Source organism: Callospermophilus lateralis, chromosome 2, assembly GCF_048772815.1.
Source record: "Callospermophilus lateralis isolate mCalLat2 chromosome 2, mCalLat2.hap1, whole genome shotgun sequence".
NCBI lineage: Eukaryota > Metazoa > Chordata > Mammalia > Rodentia > Sciuridae > Callospermophilus > Callospermophilus lateralis.
Genome location: NC_135306.1, coordinates 55,408,284 through 55,426,931, shown reverse-complemented (window position 1 = coordinate 55,426,931; position 18,648 = coordinate 55,408,284). Strand labels below are relative to the sequence as shown.

General features: G+C 33.7%; 1 protein-coding gene across 14 annotated transcripts in view; it reads right to left on the bottom strand.

Moving 5' to 3' along the window:
* The window catches only part of Mpdz (multiple PDZ domain crumbs cell polarity complex component), a 158,144-nt gene that overhangs the window by 77,075 nt on the left and 62,421 nt on the right, over nt 1-18,648 (bottom strand). For 13 of the 14 annotated variants that reach the window (XM_076845967.2, XM_076845972.2, XM_076845971.2 and 10 more), the window contains exons 11-17: nt 12,314-12,497; nt 11,541-11,612; nt 7,745-7,851; nt 4,703-4,849; nt 3,705-3,869; nt 1,731-1,916; nt 147-356 (exon numbers count right to left, since the gene is read on the bottom strand). In XM_076845967.2, coding sequence (XP_076702082.2) covers nt 147-356; nt 1,731-1,916; nt 3,705-3,869; nt 4,703-4,849; nt 7,745-7,851; nt 11,541-11,612; nt 12,314-12,497 — 1,071 coding nt within the window. The remainder of the gene's footprint in view (nt 1-146; nt 357-1,730; nt 1,917-3,704; nt 3,870-4,702; nt 4,850-7,744; nt 7,852-11,540; nt 11,613-12,313; nt 12,498-18,648) is intronic. The other variant, XM_076845975.2, reaches the window with a different exon arrangement.

Below are 18,648 nucleotides of genomic sequence, written 5' to 3'. Positions count from 1 at the left end.
TTTTATGTTCATGGAGCCAAAGACAATATTGCTGAAAAGTACCAAAAATGATGATTCAGTCATGAGAACACCCAAGGCTAAAAGAAAACCTGTGAGCCACTTTTCTTGTACATATAAAAATAAATCAATAGAATCCAAATTCTTACGGGTAAAGGCTTGGTCACTCCTATTCTGACAGTTCCTGAGGGTGCCCCCTTCAGTGCTTCCACAGCTTCTTCAAGACTGCTGTTTTCCAAGTTAATGTCATTGACAAACATGAGGCGATCGCCAGGAAGAAGTCGTCCATCCTTTTCAGCAATGCCACCAGGAACTAAGGAACGAATTACAATCACAGTGCTTGCTGGATCAACTGGATCCTGACAGAATGGGAAAGTAAAGAGAACTCAGTCCATTTTTAGAATGAAGAAAATTTTTATAGGTTGTCCCTCTGATTATCAATGGATGGGTTATTGTTTCAAGTGTATTTTAAAAATTCATACAAAAAAATTTATGATGAATTATCTGGGCAAAGGTTATCTCTGTTTCATTTTAGCGAATCCATAAAGAGTTCATCTAAAACAAAAGCATTCTCATTTGCTAGTGTTCCCAAAAACACCTCTTAAATTGTACAGATAACTTTAAAATTATAATTTTAGTTTTAGATTAAGTTGTCAAATTTTATAACTACCATTGGAGGCTAGATATCAGGTATATTCATTATTAACAACAGCATTTGTTAAATAATATGTCACTGGATGGAAATGTCTGAATGTTTGACCTGTCCCTTTGAAATGAAAACATACAGAAAGAAGCATTTGACAATGCAGTATTTTCATTTACACAGCAACCTCCACATCAGAACAAGGCTCCAGAATCAGGCCCTATGAACACACCTCCCTAGTCATCTGAGACAGCTTTCTGTTCAGTGTTAATAAGGAGCAACAGCTGCGCTCTGTCAGACAGGCTTTAGCAATTTCCTCATTTATGCAGCATAGAGCACAAGGCAGGCTGCACTTGACCAATTTAAACATATTCATAAATTTAGTAAAATGATTGGAATATCAGAATTCATAATATATCCAATTATACATTTATCATTTGCAGCAAAGAAATATCTAATACTTAATAACTGACCATTAAATTATGAGCCATCAAGACCATGGAAATAATAATAATAGATTCCTCAAATTATTAAAATAAAACACTGGGCTGGGGTTGTAGCTGAGTGGTAGAGTGCTTACCAGGCACTGCAGAAAAATTAATGAATAAAATAAAGGCATTGTGTCCCTCTACAACTAAAAAATATTTTTAAAAAAATACTATGTCTCTATGATTTTTTTTTTTTTTTTGGGTATCAGGCATTGAACCCAGGGTGCTTAACCCCTGAGCCCCATCTCCAGCCTATTTTATACTTTTATTTAGAGACAGGGTCTTGATAAGTTGCTTAGAGCCTTGCTGAATACTGGGATTACAGATGTGTGCCACTGTGCCCAGCTCTCAATAATATTTCTAAAATGTGGTCTACATGTTCCTCAAATTCCTAAGAGTTGAATTATAAAATAGCTGAATAAATTTGACATTAAAAGAAACCCTTATGATAATCAATGAGTCATATTAATTATTATTTTGAAAGACTCACTACAAACAAGAAAATGTCTTTGATGACTATTTTCTTCTTCTCTGCTATCAACAATATGCTTTCAGTACATAGCATGGTTTTTTAAAACTTGTTAATGGTAGAATACATTTACCTGATAATCTAAAATGCTAAAACCAAGGCCTCTGCTCCCTTTCTCCAGCTCTATGTGCTGAATGCCAGCCTCCCACATGGCCAAAGGTACTTGAACCTCCTCTGGAGTAGGACCCACATCAGTCATGGCCACCACTGGCTCCTCTGTCTCTGATGACCCAATGAGCTCACCTAGATCTACATGGGGCTGAACAACAGACCAGACATCTCTTATTTCACAAGCACTAGAGTAGAAGACACACATATGAACACTTGCAAAGAAAAGGGAGATTCCCAACATCTATCCAGAACAAAACATTTTCAAATAAGCACCAGCTTATCAAGAAACCTTTAAGATTTAAGGTACAAAATGTCAAAAGCTGTTAAGAGGAAGAAATACTTAATTACAATAGGCATTAAAAACATAAGATTAGATGATCTTCTATAAAATTATAGAATTTTTTTGTGGGTGATTTTCACTTCTTTTCAACGTACGAATCACGTCTATAGCCAGAAAAAAAAAAAAAAGGAGAGCTATTTTGTTATTAAATCAAAATAATTTCTCATGATAAATAAGAATAATTCAAAATAAGAGATATATGTAGAAGTTTTATACTCAATGCAAATAAGGATTATAAAACACTTTGACTTGAGTACTTGAGTATTTCATTAATAAAACTAGTGTAAACAGAGGCCAAACATAGATTTAAAATCAGATTTGCTTGGGCTTAAAGCATGACTCTATGATTTCCTATCTGTGTTACCTTGAGTAATATTCTTAGCATGGGCTTCAGAGTTACTCATTTCACAGAAATTTGTGAGTATTAAATGAGGTAACATTTATCAAGTACATGACACAGAAGCTGGAATTCAAAATTTTTGCTTCTTTCAGTAAAAGTAAAGTAAATAAAGGTTACTCCAACTTGGTCCTTCTACAGGAACATATCAAACATAAGAAATATGTGTTCATCAGGATGAATACTATCTTTGTTTTAAGCAATTATCACATGACGTAGGACCATGGATGCAAATCTCTCTACCTGTCTTATCATGATAATCCCATTTACACCACACATACACAGACACACACAAAGAGCATGGATGGATATAGTGCTAGCCTTTGAGCAGTAGATAATTTAGAATTATATTTCTTATTATAACATTAATCATTCATATGAATATGGAAACTAGGCACTTATTCTTCAAAGTTTTCAAAATTATTCCATTATACTATTTCAGTATAATGTAAATCAAATCCTAATATTACCTTAAATGAAATTTGTCTAGGTTATAAATTATGCAAAATCAGCTTAGAAATGCATTGTGTATCTTCCAAAAAGCTCATTAGTTTCATTGCTTGACATTTTGATCTAAATGGAAAAGAATAAGCAGATAAGAAAATGGGAGTTTCTGAACACTACAGAGAATTAACTGGCATGTGTTAGGAGCTCAAATTCCTCAGACTTTAAAAATAGAGTGTGCAAGTAAGTAAGACCTATATATGCTAAAATTATCTACCCATCCACACTTTAGCTATTCACTAAGCAGTAATTGTATGCCAGGCAGACTTGGGTAGGTTATATACAAGTATCTTTTTCCATATGTGTACTATATACACACACTATTTACATATTTGAGTTTTCTCTTCTGCAAATGGGGACAATATGAACCTCTATTTCACAAAAATATTGAAAGTAAATTATACAAATATATATATAGTGTGCAATAAAACCTAATATTATTGCTTTCCTTACATCTTCAGAGAAAGAAAACAGAGGTTCCAAAAGATGAAGTGACTTGCTCAAGGTCACACAGCTAGTAAATATCAAAAAGTCTGGTTTAAACCCAAGCTTGACTTCAAGGTCAATCCTATAAGACACAGACTATGTAAGGAAACCAAATGCCAAAAAAAAAAGGCAGGAGTTAAAAAATCATGAACACCATTTAGTCTTTCCATTCATATTTTCATATTAGCCTCACTTTGCAAATTTTCTACCTTTTCTGTTAGTTCAATATCACTTAGGTCCAGGCTATCCAATTCTGACTGGGAGGTAGGTGGCACAGTACGACGACAGCACACCATTGTCACTTCTATAGGCAATTCTTTTAAAATATTGACCACATCTTGGTGATTCTCCCCAAGCAAAGTTATACCATTCACCTGTAGAAAAGATACATTCTTTAAGTAAGGAAAACATTTCAGAATGCAAATATTATTCTGAAAATGTTTTTTTATTAAACAAATATACATTTTTGTATGGTGATGATAATGTGATTCTGCTGGATCTAGAACTGTAGTTAGACCTATGGAAGTACTACCTAAAACAATTCAGAGTTTTGCTGTAATTGGATCTTCTAAAGAATTCACAGGAAAACCATTAACTTTTACCCATATTTGATCTGCCAGTGTGGAAATCTAGAAAAGGATAGTCAACGAAAATATTCCCAAGGATGAAAGAAAAAAAAGAAGTTACAAAAACCTGACATTTTAAGTAAAGAAAAAAATAGAATATTGCATATATTGTATATTTTTAAAATGGGGGGAAAGAACCTCTTCCAATTTTCTTATATTTACCTTAAAATATATGGCTGCCTGCACATAAACAATACCAGCAGGTACCTAATAAAGGATGATGAGAATGAGGTGGATGGGGTCAGGATGGAGATTTTTTAATGTTTATCTTTTTATTCTCTATTGAAACATGTGAATGTATTACCTATTCCAAAAAACAGATATATATTTTAAAAGTTTCAAAGAAAGTTTTTATAGTTCTCTGTACCTGAAACAAAACGACAACCACACAGAACTAGATCTGAAACTCAATACAGACACAGATATAAAATTTCTGCTTTGCGTGGATTTTTATGTGCAGATCTCTCTCAAGAAACCTCTGAGAGGAAATTTAAAATAAGAACTTACAGATCACATTAAGCCTCCTTCAAGGCTTTTTGGAATCTTATTTGAAGAAGAGAAAGAAAAGTATAGCTCCTTACTTCCAATAGCTCATCACCACTGAAGAGTTTCCCACTGTGTCCAACAGGGCCTTCTGGTAGAACTGATCGGATAAAATGATGTCCCACTGTTGCTTCCAGGCTTATTCCCAACCCACTATTCTCACTAAACTTGCTCACGTGGGCCACCTAAAAGAATAAAAATTATTACAATTCTAACATTCCTTTCTTTTTCTACTCATGCATACATTTTGTATTCACCCCAAAATGGTCAACTTTCTCATAAAAGCTTCAAAAATCTACTTGTAAAGCTTCAAAGCTTTGCCTTTGAAAGAGTTCTGATGTCTACTGGCTTCATGAACCAACAGACCAAAAGGAAGCAGCCAGCTCTTTACTGGCCATAGATGCTGACAGCAGATGGAAAGCAGTCAAAATTACAATAGGACCTGAGCTCATACAACAATAAAGAAAACACACTCTCTGTACTTGCTACTGTGTGCCAGGGACAAAGCTGATCCGCAACCCCCTCCACCCCCTAACCCCCACTGCTCCCATATCATAGATTGTCTCATATGCTTCTTTTAAATAGGTACAATTTCTCTCCTTGTTTCCCAAGTTAGGAAAATAAGATTCAGAAAGGTTACCTTGGCCAGAATTGCACAAGGAGAATAGAACTTTGAACTAAAGTGATCTCACCCTAGAACCTCACTCTCGATTTTATGCAATACTGAGAGACAACAGTGATCTTTAATAAATGAAATGAAGTTGAAAACAAGGGAATGAAATTCTAATTTCTTGCAATTATACCAGATAATGGAGAATGTTAGGAACTTACTCATTTTCACACAGAATCCAATAATCATTAAAATCAGAAGGGATGCTAAACATGATCTACTTTAACCCTTTTATTTTGCAGCTAAGGAAACTGAGGAATAAAAAACTGAAAAAAAAACTCATTATCAAATAGTTCTTTCCATGTCTTAATTTTTTTTTCCTAAGAAAGAAAACCAATTTTATTTATTTTCTAATTTTTTTATTATTTTTTAAATTTGTTGTAACTAGTAATATATGACCATTGAATTTTGATCCATCATACATAAATGGAGTATAAATTCTCATTTTCTAGTTGTACATAATGTAGGGTTAAATAGGTCATGTAAATATGCACGCACATAGGGCAACAATGTTTCACTCATTATACTATCATTCCTAACCCATACCTCCTCCCCTTCCTTCATTCCCCCTGTCTAAACCAAAGTACCTCTATTCTTAATGGTAATTGGTGAAAGTTCGACATCAGAAGTAAAGTTATATGACTTTGAAATAAAATGCTAGATGAAAATCTCACCCCTGAAAACCCAATTTAGGCATTTTTTCCTCTCAGAACACTTCCAAGTCTCTACTGATACTGCCTATAAGGACTTTTCTCTGCTAAACCACTCCTACATTTTCATGTATGCTGCATAACTAGATAGCAAACAAAGTGAAGTCAGATCTTTTTCCTTTACCATTGTCTCACCACAGCCCAAGAACTTAGTTCTTTCTTATTTATTTTAAACAAACTGGTTTTATTTACATGTAATTCTTAAGATATCATCTCTGAATTTCCATTTAATCACATTTCTAAATGATACAAGGTATCCAGGTGTCATAGTGTATATATAAAGTTCCAGGTATCATAGTGGCCTGAAATCAAGGACTGTGCAGTTTGGGTAGGTAGGAAAAGGGACCATAAAAATATGTGTGAACCATACCAGCTTAATTATAAAAGTAACTCTTTCTGTATATAATGATAGCACCATCTGGGTGTCTTTCATCATCTCTTGAACACTTAAGCACCAATAAGGCAGGTGATATTAGTTCTATTTTATAGAGGAAGATATAGGCTTAGATGGTTTACCTCTCAAAGTTCTGGAGCTAATAGGAAATTTAATTAAGTAAATATAGGTATCTTTATCACAGCACACTTCTGCCTTTGCCAGATTACTGGAAGTCCCACCAAAACAGTATATGCACAGAGGACAGTTAGAAGTTCAGTGTTGTTTCTGAGTCTGTGATGAAATGTCTAATCAAGGGTAGGTATCCTTTAACATTCAGTTACCACCTAAAGAACTGCAGGCTCAGTTATGCATGCCAGTTAAGTTAACCCTGTCCAGTAAAAGGAAATGCTGAATTAATTGCTGTTGAGCTGGACCTAATTGTATTTTTCCTTGACTCAATTATAAAAGGTAACAACAGCTGTACTAGCTCAATTCTTATTTGTTAATTATTCTGAATGTTAAAAGATTATTGTCATGAAAATTAAATGAAAAATTAAGAGCACTACTTAGAAACAAAGTGCCTCCTCAGTAGAAACAAAGTGTCCCTAAGTAGTGGTTACTAACATTACATATTATCATTTGCCTTTTATCTCCTCCAAGTCAAAGGTATATAAACATTTTTGGCAATATGAAAAATTCTAACCAACTTTTTATTTTACTTTTCCTTTTCAAATCCTTGAAATTTTCTGGTATGCATGTAAAATTAATGATTTGTGTCAACTTTCTTAGACCTCCCTTTAGAATAGCACATCATGATAGGTTGGCAAAGTGCTTCATGTTAATAAATATAAAACATTTACCATGGCATAAGTGATAGGGAAGAGTAGACAGATTAACCTCTTCAAGAAAAGTAAATACACAAAAATAAAAAAGAAGGTGAGGAAAAGAGTCCTTCCCCAATTCTCTACAGACATGATAAATCTGTCTTATTTTTAAGAGGATTCTTTCTATAAACCACAGGTGTAAGAATCAGAAAACCCCTCCTTCGTGTATAATCTACACCGTTATCAGAAGTATTAAAATACTGATGATATACAAGTTCTAAAACTTCCATGCCATTTCTTTCCACTCCTCATTTACTATATAACTTTCTCCAAGTTGAAATTTTCAGTACCCAAATTGGGACACTTAGGTCTTCTAAAAAAGCCTTGAATATTTACTGCTTCTCTAAAGCTTCTTGTGAAGATGATGTCTATTACTGCTATGAACTTCCTGTTCAAACACATTTACAAGTTAGGATATTAGGGAGGGTAAATTAACCTACCACTATTTCATAGTTAATTCCCATAATCCTCTGCCACTTTGTCAGCAGGGTAGCTTCTTGTTGCATATCTTTTGTTTCCTGTGCCTCAGTTGATATCAACTGATACCCTGAAATAGTCAAAGCAATTAAGTTAGTGACACATTACAAAATTCTCCATATATTAACATTCTGTTCCAGAGACAGTGATTAGAACATGTCGTATCATTTTTTTTCAACTTAATTGGTTCTTTCCAGTCATACATAACACACAGTATTCATCTTTTTAGTTATACATAACATTAGTATTCACTTTGACATAATTATAAAAGCATGAAATATAATTTGTTATAATTCAGTCCCCATTACTTCCCTTTTCCTCCCTCCTCCCTCCTCCATTCCCTTCCCACTACTTTACTAATCTTTCTGCCATTTACTTACAGGTTTCTTTAAAATTAGTGTCTAGTGGTTATACATGATGGTGAGATTCACTGTGGTATGTTCATATATATACATAGGACAGTTAGATCGATTCATTCTACTGTCTTTCCCTAGCCCTCTTCCCTTCCCTTCATTCCCTTCATTTACTCCACTGATCTTTCTTCTCTTTTAATAATTCCCCATCCTGTCTTATTTTGGGTGACCTTTCACATATTAGAGAAAATACTTGATCTTTGACTTTTGGGGACTGGCTTATTTCACTTAGCATGATAGTTTCCAGTCCCATTCATTTACTGGCAAATGCCAAAAGTCATTCTTCTTTGTGGCTGAGTAATATTCCATTGAATATATCACATTTTCCTTATACATTCATTTGTTGAAGGAAACCTAGGTTGTTCCATCAATTGGCTATTGTAAATTGTGCTGCTATAAATGTTGATGTCACTGTGTCACTGAGGTATGCTGATTTTAAATCTTTTGGATATATATCATGGAATGGATAGCTGGGTCATATTATGATCCCATTCCTAGATTTTTGAGGAATCTCCATACTGCTTTCCAGAGTGGTTGCACTAATTCACAGTCCCACCAACAATGTATGAGTGTACTCTTTTCTCCACATTCTCACCAACATTTATTGTTATTTGTCAGACTCTTTACCCAGTAGATGAGTACTCTCACTTCTATACTTTACAGATTTAATTAAAAACCCCATTGCATATTCAACACTATTATCTTTTAAAAGATATCTTTTAAATCCTAACCATAATATTATCCAATTTAAATATTTAAAAGAATGAGGACTCTGGGTTGCTTTGGGATTCTCCTCATCATCCTTTGGTGACTCTACAGTAAAAAGCCATGTCTGTCACCTCTATGTTAATTTTTCTTTTTTGTTTTCATTTGGTTCTACAGTGGGAAAAGGAGTATGCTATTACTTAGCCAAGCAAAAACAAGTTAACAAATAATATATACAATTCAATGTATAGTGAGAAAATATAAATTTTAAAAAAATGACAAAATGAGATTGCACATTAAAATAAAAGACTAGCATGGAATCTCACTAACTGGCAAAAATAATTACAATTAAAAAGAAAATAGAAAAATATATAAATAAAAAGAAAAGAGGGAAGAAGCCCACCAAAAAAGTTACTCAAACAAATTAATTTAAAATGTTTAACTTAAAAAAAAAAAAAACTCGTGAAAAAGAACTTTACGATCACATTTCAGAGACACCTCTGTATCATCATGGTTCTGACTCTTTACCCAGTAGATGAGTACTCTCAGGTTGTCTTTTAAAACTCTCTACTAGGCAGTACTCTATCTATCCCTTTCAGCATTCAAATCTAAAACTTAAAGAGTGTTTCAAGGGCTGGGCTTAGGCTCAGTGGTAGAGTGCTTGCCTATGATGAGTGCAGCACTGGATTTGATCCTTAGTACCACATATAAACAAACTAAATAAAGGCATGTTCTTCACCTACAACCATAAAAAAAATTTTTAAAAAGTGTTTCAAAATTCAAATTTCTCATTAGATGTCTCCTGTGCAGTAGGAATTCAGGAGCTCTTACTCTAGGCATATCCTGCAGATTTTTTACAACTTGGGTTAAAAACGCCAATTCTGCTTTCACCTTGAGAAACTAGATCCAATAGTTCATAATTTTAAAAATATTTGGAGGGCTGGAGGTGCACGTAGGTCAGTGGCACAGCACTTGCCTAGCATAATGTGGCCCTGAGTTCATCCCCAGAACTGTAAAATCAAAGATTGGAGATTACTCCCCCAAAATAAGTGTTTTCTCTTCAAAATTAAATTAATTTCTGAGACAGATAACTATGCAGGAGTGAACACAATTTACAGGGAACGTTTAAGCCAAATTCTGGGAAAGAAAGATCAGTCCTACCTCCTCCAACCCACTTTCTCCTATTCCCTTGTGTGTACATAGCTGGGCAGGAACTTAAGCAAAGTGGGATTATGAATGGTCAATGTGGGTATTCAGGAATTCACTGATTAAAATAATCTCAGATTCATATGCATTCAATTAACCTATGGTGATAAAATTCTCTGTTCACACTTTTAAATAATCCCAAGACTAGTTTTCATAGATTTTTTAAAAAACCATAAAGTCTGGTTCTCTGTTTTTACTGAGAAGTCAACTTACATATCCAGACTTACACAATGTATAAAATTTCAGTGAAAGAGGCAATAATGACTCCTCGTACTCCAAATGAAAAACAGTATTAGAGTAGACGCATGAGGTTCACTTAAACATTTCTGCTTTGTTTACTTTGTTTAAAAAAGCCTCTGGAACTCCTGATTTTAAGTCTAGAGCCTCCCCAACTCACTTCCCACAAATATATGCACTGCTCATGAGCTGCCTTCACCAGGGTAAATATATGGTTCTGAATCTTCAAGGTAACCCCACACCATCCTCACTATCTCCAGTTTCAGACTCTGAACATTTGTATCCTTTCCTTAGTCTTGATACTCACTTTAGTCTTAATAATATCTTTACCTATTAGCATTAAAACGGCAGAATACATTTAAAAATAGTGTGAATCTTGCATATCTTCCTTACAGGATATTTTGATAAGCACAAATATTGCTTTAAAATGATAAAAACAAGTTAAAATTTTCAGCAGAAAAGAAATACAATAAAGAAAGAGCAGACATGTTAAAGAACTACAAAGCCTCTGTATTATGTCTTAATAAAGGGTGGAATTCTAGGACTTTATTCAGTCCTAGAATAGTCCCAAAGCACCTAAAGCAATCTGTCAGGTAAAGGAAGCAACATACTGGCATAATCACAATTTAAAACAACGGGCTCTGAAAACATTTTAAATAACTCGCTAGATCCTAGACTTACAGTGAAAGAATTCTCAGAAAGGTTTAATTTTTCCATATAATTACTTTCCAAGATCAACTTCCCAATGATAAAACTTAGAACTCTTAAAAAATTCAGAAGTGAAAATGGCCTCCCAAAATTGAACAGCTTCATTCTAAGAAATTATAAAGACTCTCCTTTGTTTATTTTTAAATATTTTCTAATTGAATTATTGTTTGCTGAGGTACTGATACCTCAGCTATTTAGAAGCAAAGGAATTAAATTAAAACTATGTTATATAACCAATTGAGTCCAAAAGGCTTCTGGTAAAACAAACAAAAATGTAGCAGAAAGAACAAACTGATTCATCAAGAAGACAATCAGCTATAAATGAACTGTTTTAATATATGAGAGCAATTAATCATATCTATAAATAGAGATTTACAAGCATAATGTTTTTCAATATTTTTATTAATGCACAGTATATCCTTATTGCTTATCTCACTTGTAAAAAATCACTTCTCTTAAAACACAATGGGGATGTCTTAGCCATGTTTACCTTCTTCTTCAATTGGTAATATGCTGGTATTTCTCCTCAAAGATAAAGAATCTTCATTTTTTTCATAATTTTCTTAAAGATAAAAATATTTTGTTAGTAATATCTGTATTAGTAATATCTGAAAAACTAAGCACTTGAATTTTTCTAAAGGTACTATATTTATTTGAATCCCTAGATGAGAGTCTGTTTTATAAAGATAAACTCCACAGTAACCATATATTAAAAGGAAAGTTCCCCTGTAAATGGACAAACATTCTCCTGCAGCCCCATCGCCTAGTGCTGCAGTTAGGTAACACAACAGCATTTTCCAACCAACAACCTGACACCTACCAATAAACCCTTCCTGGGGATTTTAGCAGTGAGAGATACTAATACACAAACAGCTCATGAATGACATTTCTAAATGTGATTCCTTCAAGGAATGGCTGGGGATTTAGTCATTATGGCTCATATAAATAATCCTGGTAGATCTGCATACCTCCCCCTAAAGAGAAAACATTATGCTGACATCCAAAAGTAAGGAAGGTATATAAAGGCAGGTGCCTGTGCATTTCCAATTGAGAAATGGTAGCTAAATGAATACAACATAGAAATACACCTTATGAAGTTTATGCATAGGATGGTGGTTCCACTTATTCGCAACTTTACTAAATCTTTTCTTTTCCTTGGTTTTAATAAATGGTTGAGGAAAAGAAAAACAAATGATTTTAGAATTAGAAAAATATCTGAGTAATATAAATGTGTAACTGAAAAGCAGATTAACCTGGCATTACCTTTGCTTACACTGGCATTAAAGAGAGACATGTCAGAATCTTTCGTGATTTCCTCCCTTGATATGAGCTCCCCTTCCTGCTTGGTTCCTCTCCTCATTAGGGTCAGGTGCACAGTCTGACCTGTGTGTCGCAACACCTCTACTGCTTGTTGATTGGTGAAACCCTGGAGGTTGGTGCCATCTACCTATGATAACAAGACGTTGAAAATAGATGGACATTTGTACTGCTAACTCATAAAATGGATATTTACTGCTTATTACTGTGAAAAGAAAGGGGAATGAGTAGCTCTATAACTGGGTATGGACAATGACATTCCAACACTTGCTTGAGGACCAGTATTAACTTAGGTATGCTAGAATCCTTGAGGAGGGATAATCTAGATTCTGGGGTAACACTTCTATAAATTATGAGCCAAGAGTTTTAGGATGGGCCCAGGCTTATATGCCTTTTTAAATGTTACCACCAAAACATAGTGCTATGTGCACAGTAAATATTCATCCCACATGGGAGGACAGAACCAACAGATCACATATCAAAGATTTATCTGGAAAGCAAATACCATTGGGGAAGTATAAATAAATATAGACTAAAACATCATACATTTAAACATTCATAAAATCACAATGAAAACTGGAAAAGTAGACCAAACAAGTGAAATGTTGAAATTCAAAGTCACAATGAAATTCAATTGCACAATGGCTGTAAATGTCATGCTTTTCTAAGCACAATGATAGCAGCCACATTCGGCATTCAAATGTTTACTAAATGACTGAGAATTATGACATCTAGATCAGAGTTCTCCAAGACAAGAGTATCCTTACTACAGAGATTTCTGGAAGAATATAATAAAACTTCTAAAACTTTAAAAACTCATTGGTATACACACACACACACATATATACAATGTCTATATCAATTATATATAAATATATATATATAAACATATAACAACATATATTTGAAGATACAGAAGGGTGGAAAGAAACTGAGGAAGAAATAGATAAATATTTTTATTAATGGGTTATTCAAACCAAAACTAGAGACTGTTGATCTAGATAACCATCTCACACTAAGGGGTCCTTAAATCTTCTATAATTTTTCTGGGTAAGACAGTAACTTGAACACAGGTATCTGATAGTCTTCTTTTTTCATGCCTACCCTGATGATTCCTTTTTTACATAAACTTAACAAATTATAGTAATGGAGAAATCCTGCAACAAAACTGGAAACAAATAATGAAAGTAAGTTCTTACACCAGTAACTTGAAGAAACTTCTACTAGCAATGGTCTGGCTGTGATCAGATCAAAGGCAGGCCAGCTAAATTTCTGCAAATGCAGGAACAGCTTGTCTGTTCTTTGAAGAGAAAATTCTTTCAAACAACATTCTCGCATTAAAAGAGGTGGATCAGTTGATACATGTGGATCCCAGTCAGTGACTCTGAGTAATGTAAGCCTAGAGGCCACAGCAACCTGGGAGCATGCAGCAGCACAAAATTACTGACACGTAATAAAAATCACCTTTGTGATGCATATGTGTATGGATACATGGATGTGTGCACATGTATGTACACACAAAAAAAAAAAAAAAAAAAATTCTAACTGACTCCTGTTTACCCTAAGAAACACAGAAAACAAATCTGTCCCCACGCAGAGCCAAAGTTCTCCACTGTGATGTTCATAAGCACTGGTTTCCTTTCTTTATTTTGTTTATCTACAAACAAATCAGGTGAAATTATGTATGGTAAATTTAAACTTATACCTTAATTCTGGCTCTTTCAATTCCCAAACTATCTGAAAACCCACACAATCTCCAGTAAAATCCACCTCAGTTCCCATTTGTACAAGCACAGCTTTTTTCAGGCATGACCAAAAGTCACAGGATATAAAATAAAATGCCACAGTTCAAAAGAAGGTATGCACACTGTGCTATCAACTCAGGTATCTTCCTGTGAAGCTGTTATTCAAGTGAGCAAGAAAAAAGATATTTCCTGAAATTTCCTTTCAAAATGATTCAAATTTCATTGTATACGTGGAAATAGAAATTATAGTTACAAAGAAAAATATGTATCTATCAAAAAAAGAAGGAAAGAAAGAAAACTTACAATGAAGGCAGCTTACAAGATTTTAAGTACTGTAAAAACAAAGCCAGGAAATGGAAGACAGGATCATGCAATTTTCCCGTATCTCAGAGGAAAAGAATAAATAGATAAAAATGATTGGTAAAATAAAACTGGCGACACACAGGCTGATCTGAGAAACCCAATATATGTTGAAAGGCATTATGAGAAGAGAAAAGAAATGAGAAAAAATAATCAAAGAAATGACTACAGGGAAGGGAAACTTACCCAACTCTACAAATCAAAGAGACACATGAAAAATGGAAAAAGAAAAAAAAAAGAAAGAATGAAAGAAAAAGAAAAAAATCTAACACCTGGACATAGTCTGGTAAAGCTCTTCTATTTCAAAGATCAAAAGAAAAAAAAAAATCTATCAGCCTCTAGGCCCTGGAGAAAGTAGGCTATCTGAAGAACTTCAGTAAAGAAAGTAGGAACCAAGAGTTTTATATGCAATGCAATGTATATGAAAATGGAAACTGTGGTCGGGAAGCTAAGAGTACTGAGATCCTATACCAAAATGGGGAAAGGGGCCACCATGCAGACATATAAATGAAATAGTAAGAATGAAAATTCATGCATACTTAGGGCATAAAATGACTGGGTTGTTCAAACTTAGGAAAAAAATTAAAAAGAAAAGTCTTCTTTTTAAATAAAAGAGGAAAGAGTGCTATAAGTCCCATCCCACCCACCCAGGTATACATTTCCCGATGACCTCAGGTCAGAAGATCTGTCATCTGCAGAAGAGAAGGGACTGTATAACTCCATCAGGATGACAAGGCCAGAGGCTATTTACCTGCTCTGACAATGAAGCAAGAGCAAACTGTGATATTGAGACCTGCTCAACTCCCTGTCTTTGGGAATAGACCATAGGGGAGCCACACATATAAGAAATCCAAGCTCAAGTCACTCTGAAAGCTACCCAAGTAGTGTCCCTCAGGAATCACAGGACCCAAGAGAGTATGTATGGAGTAGACTGATAACAAATCAGGGTTTAAAGTGTTGAAGAGTTAGCCAGACAGAAAATCTATCATCTATCATTCATGCAAAGTTAAGTCAAAAATCTCCACTGGGATCTCCCAATAGACCTAACAGAGAGTCAGTTCTAATCACCTGCCAATTCCATTCAGCATAAAGACATCTTCCAGCAGCACCAATCAAAGAAACATGTCCCATCCTCCTTCAGACACAGAAAATTTGGAAAGTCTACCAAAATATTCTCTTCCTGTGAAATTTTCCCAAAAAACTGTTGATATATTAATCCAATTTAAAATTCAAAGAAAATTGTGGCATATAAGAACTAGTACTAAGAAACAAGAAAAATTCAAATCCAACTAATACTATTACAGCAACAAAACTGAATTCAAATGTTTTGTTTTCTTTAAAAATAGAAGATCTATAAAGTAGTATATAATAATCTGTTTATAACAACTGAAAATAAAAACCCTCTATGATTAAGGCTGCTTAAACATATCACATAGATCCACATGTGCTTATAATCACTATACCTCCCAGGTATGGTTTTAAGCAAAAATGTCTTAAGAGGTATAGACAAAATTTAAAAAATTTTTTTTTAAATTTAAAGGTATAATACTTCTTAAATATACATACATGGCTCATTCTTGAGCTTTAAATAATAAACTATTAATAATGGTTTCTATGAGAAGGTTTTTTAACCATGTTCAAATTTTATATTCTTTGAACTTCAAAAACAACAAAAAAAATTAATCTAAAATAAATGAACTTTTTTTTTTTTTTCAGTACTGGGCATTGAACCTAGGGGTGCTATACCCTTGAGCTACATACACACACACCACTTTTTATTTTTTATTTTAAGAAAGAGTCTAAGTTGTCCATCTAGACTTAAACTTAAGATCTTGCCTTAGCCTCCTGATACCTAGGATTACAGTATGTGTCACTTTGCCCAGCTGCTACTTATTTTTATTACTCTTGTGGTAATGAAGAAAAATTTTTTTAAAAAAACTTTGAAAAATCTTAATAGTGAGATTCTAAAAAACTTCTTAAAATACACAAAATTTAGGCTACAAATTTTTCATTTGCAATAGATTGTTATTGCTCAATTCTTGCATTAAGAAAAATCAAATGTGTGTGATTTTTCAAGAGTAATATGCCTCAAATGTGTGTAGAAAAAAAATATTTCCCATGTTTGTCAAAACTTAGTAACTTGGATTTTATAATATATTCCTTACCCAAATATTAGAGGACACTACAAGAAGAGAAAAAATTGCTATAATGGCTTTTGACTTCAGTTCAAATTTCTCTAGTATCTTCATCTGTAATATGGAACTAAGGATATCTATATTTCCAGAATTGTAATACACAGCACATTGTACTGGGAAGATAGTCAAGGACTGGCATTATTATTAACAGAATGAAGATATGAGTAATAAACATACAAACTCCAATATTCCCTGGGAGCAGTTTCTGTTCAATATATTCACATCCATCTACATATGAGTCACACTTACCACAAACTCAGGAGCCCAGTTCAGACTCAATGACACCAAAGAAATGTGAAGTGAAATTAGGTACAATGGCAGCAAACTGCCTCTACACTCTCTCATGAAGAAAAGATAACATCTCCTAATGTGCAGTGCAGATACCGCCATTTACAGGAACAATTTAGGGAAGAAACACTAGTTAGCACAGCTCACAGACCTATGCTTCTTAGCATATTCAATGTAGACTGCCAAGCCCTCCTCCAACAGAGCCATTACCTATAGAGAACCTGAAACTCTTAACAAAGTCACAGAATATCAAAAGCAACCCTTGAAACTTTTTCTAATTTATATATTTGTTTAATATTTTATCAGTCATAATTAATCAGTCATAATGGTTTTGGCATGGATCACTGAATATCAAAATATAATAATAATTTAATTTAATAATAATGAGTTAATTATTATCATTAATATTAATTATAATAAAATAATTTTATCTAACAAGCTTCTCAACTTTTTGAAAACACAATAGACCTTTTATAATCATTACATAGAATACCAACAAATGAAAAGGGGGAGGAAGGAATAGAATATTTACTCTATTTCCTGCCCTGTAATGCCTATAGTGAAACCATACACATACACAGAACAGTCTGTGAAACAAGAATTTTAGAATAAAGTACTTTTAAGTTATAAAACAAAACTCCCTAAAAATAGAAAGAAATAGTTTCTCAGTCTTCTCACAATATGACAATTACAAAATAAAAATAGACTATAGCTCCAATAGCTGCGGTCACAACAAAAATAGAACAAATAGACAAAAAAAGACTACAGTCGTGAAAATGCAACTACCATATACCAAAAGTCCACAAGATGGTGATATTTTGCACAAAATTAATGTGTGATCTAAAGTATTACGTAAGTGTCCCAGGATTTAGAGATGCTTCTAACTTTGAAGTAAGAAAATATTGCTAGAAGTTGTCAAGTAAAACTCAAAATACTGATGACAAGGAAAGCAAGTGATTTCACTGAATATAAGAAAACACTCCAAACAAAAAGGCATTTCTATTTTTTGAGTCAACAATTTCCTTTATCATTGACCTTGCCTAAGAGGAATTATATTTGAGATTCCACTTACATAAGAATGAAGATAATGATAGGTTTAGAGAGAAAGTACTGTGAGACTCTTTCCAAGATGTAACCATTTTAGGCGCTCAAATAATTATCGCCTTAATTAATTAAAATGTACTTCTGTGCTAAGTATATCATCAGATATTTTGAATGAAGGACTTACTTATGTGCTAAGTATGACATCAGATATTTTAAATAAAGATCTTATTTGGTTCTCCTAAACAATCATACAAGTGACATTTCCTTATTCTAATTTTGTAGGTAAAGAAATTTTCAAAAAGATTGCTAAGAAGATACCAGAAGTAATATAGTCAGAAACTACATCAGAACTTGGTGCAAGTTACAGGAAACATAGCTCAGTAAAAAAAAGTATCAGGCAATATGGTCAAGACCTCCCACCAACCCTGGACTTCTTGTATTTTGGCAGCACTTCATCCTAGAAAGGTAGAATGTCTGAGTACCTACCATTTGAGTCTCTCTCCCTGAAACCCATGGTTCTTTGGGTTTCCCATCTTGATACATTTGATATCATTTGTTGTAATGTATCTTAGAGGTGATTACAGTAAAATTTAACTACAGGTGGTGCATTTATACCAAAGAGTGGTCATTTTTACCAAGCTTCGAATCC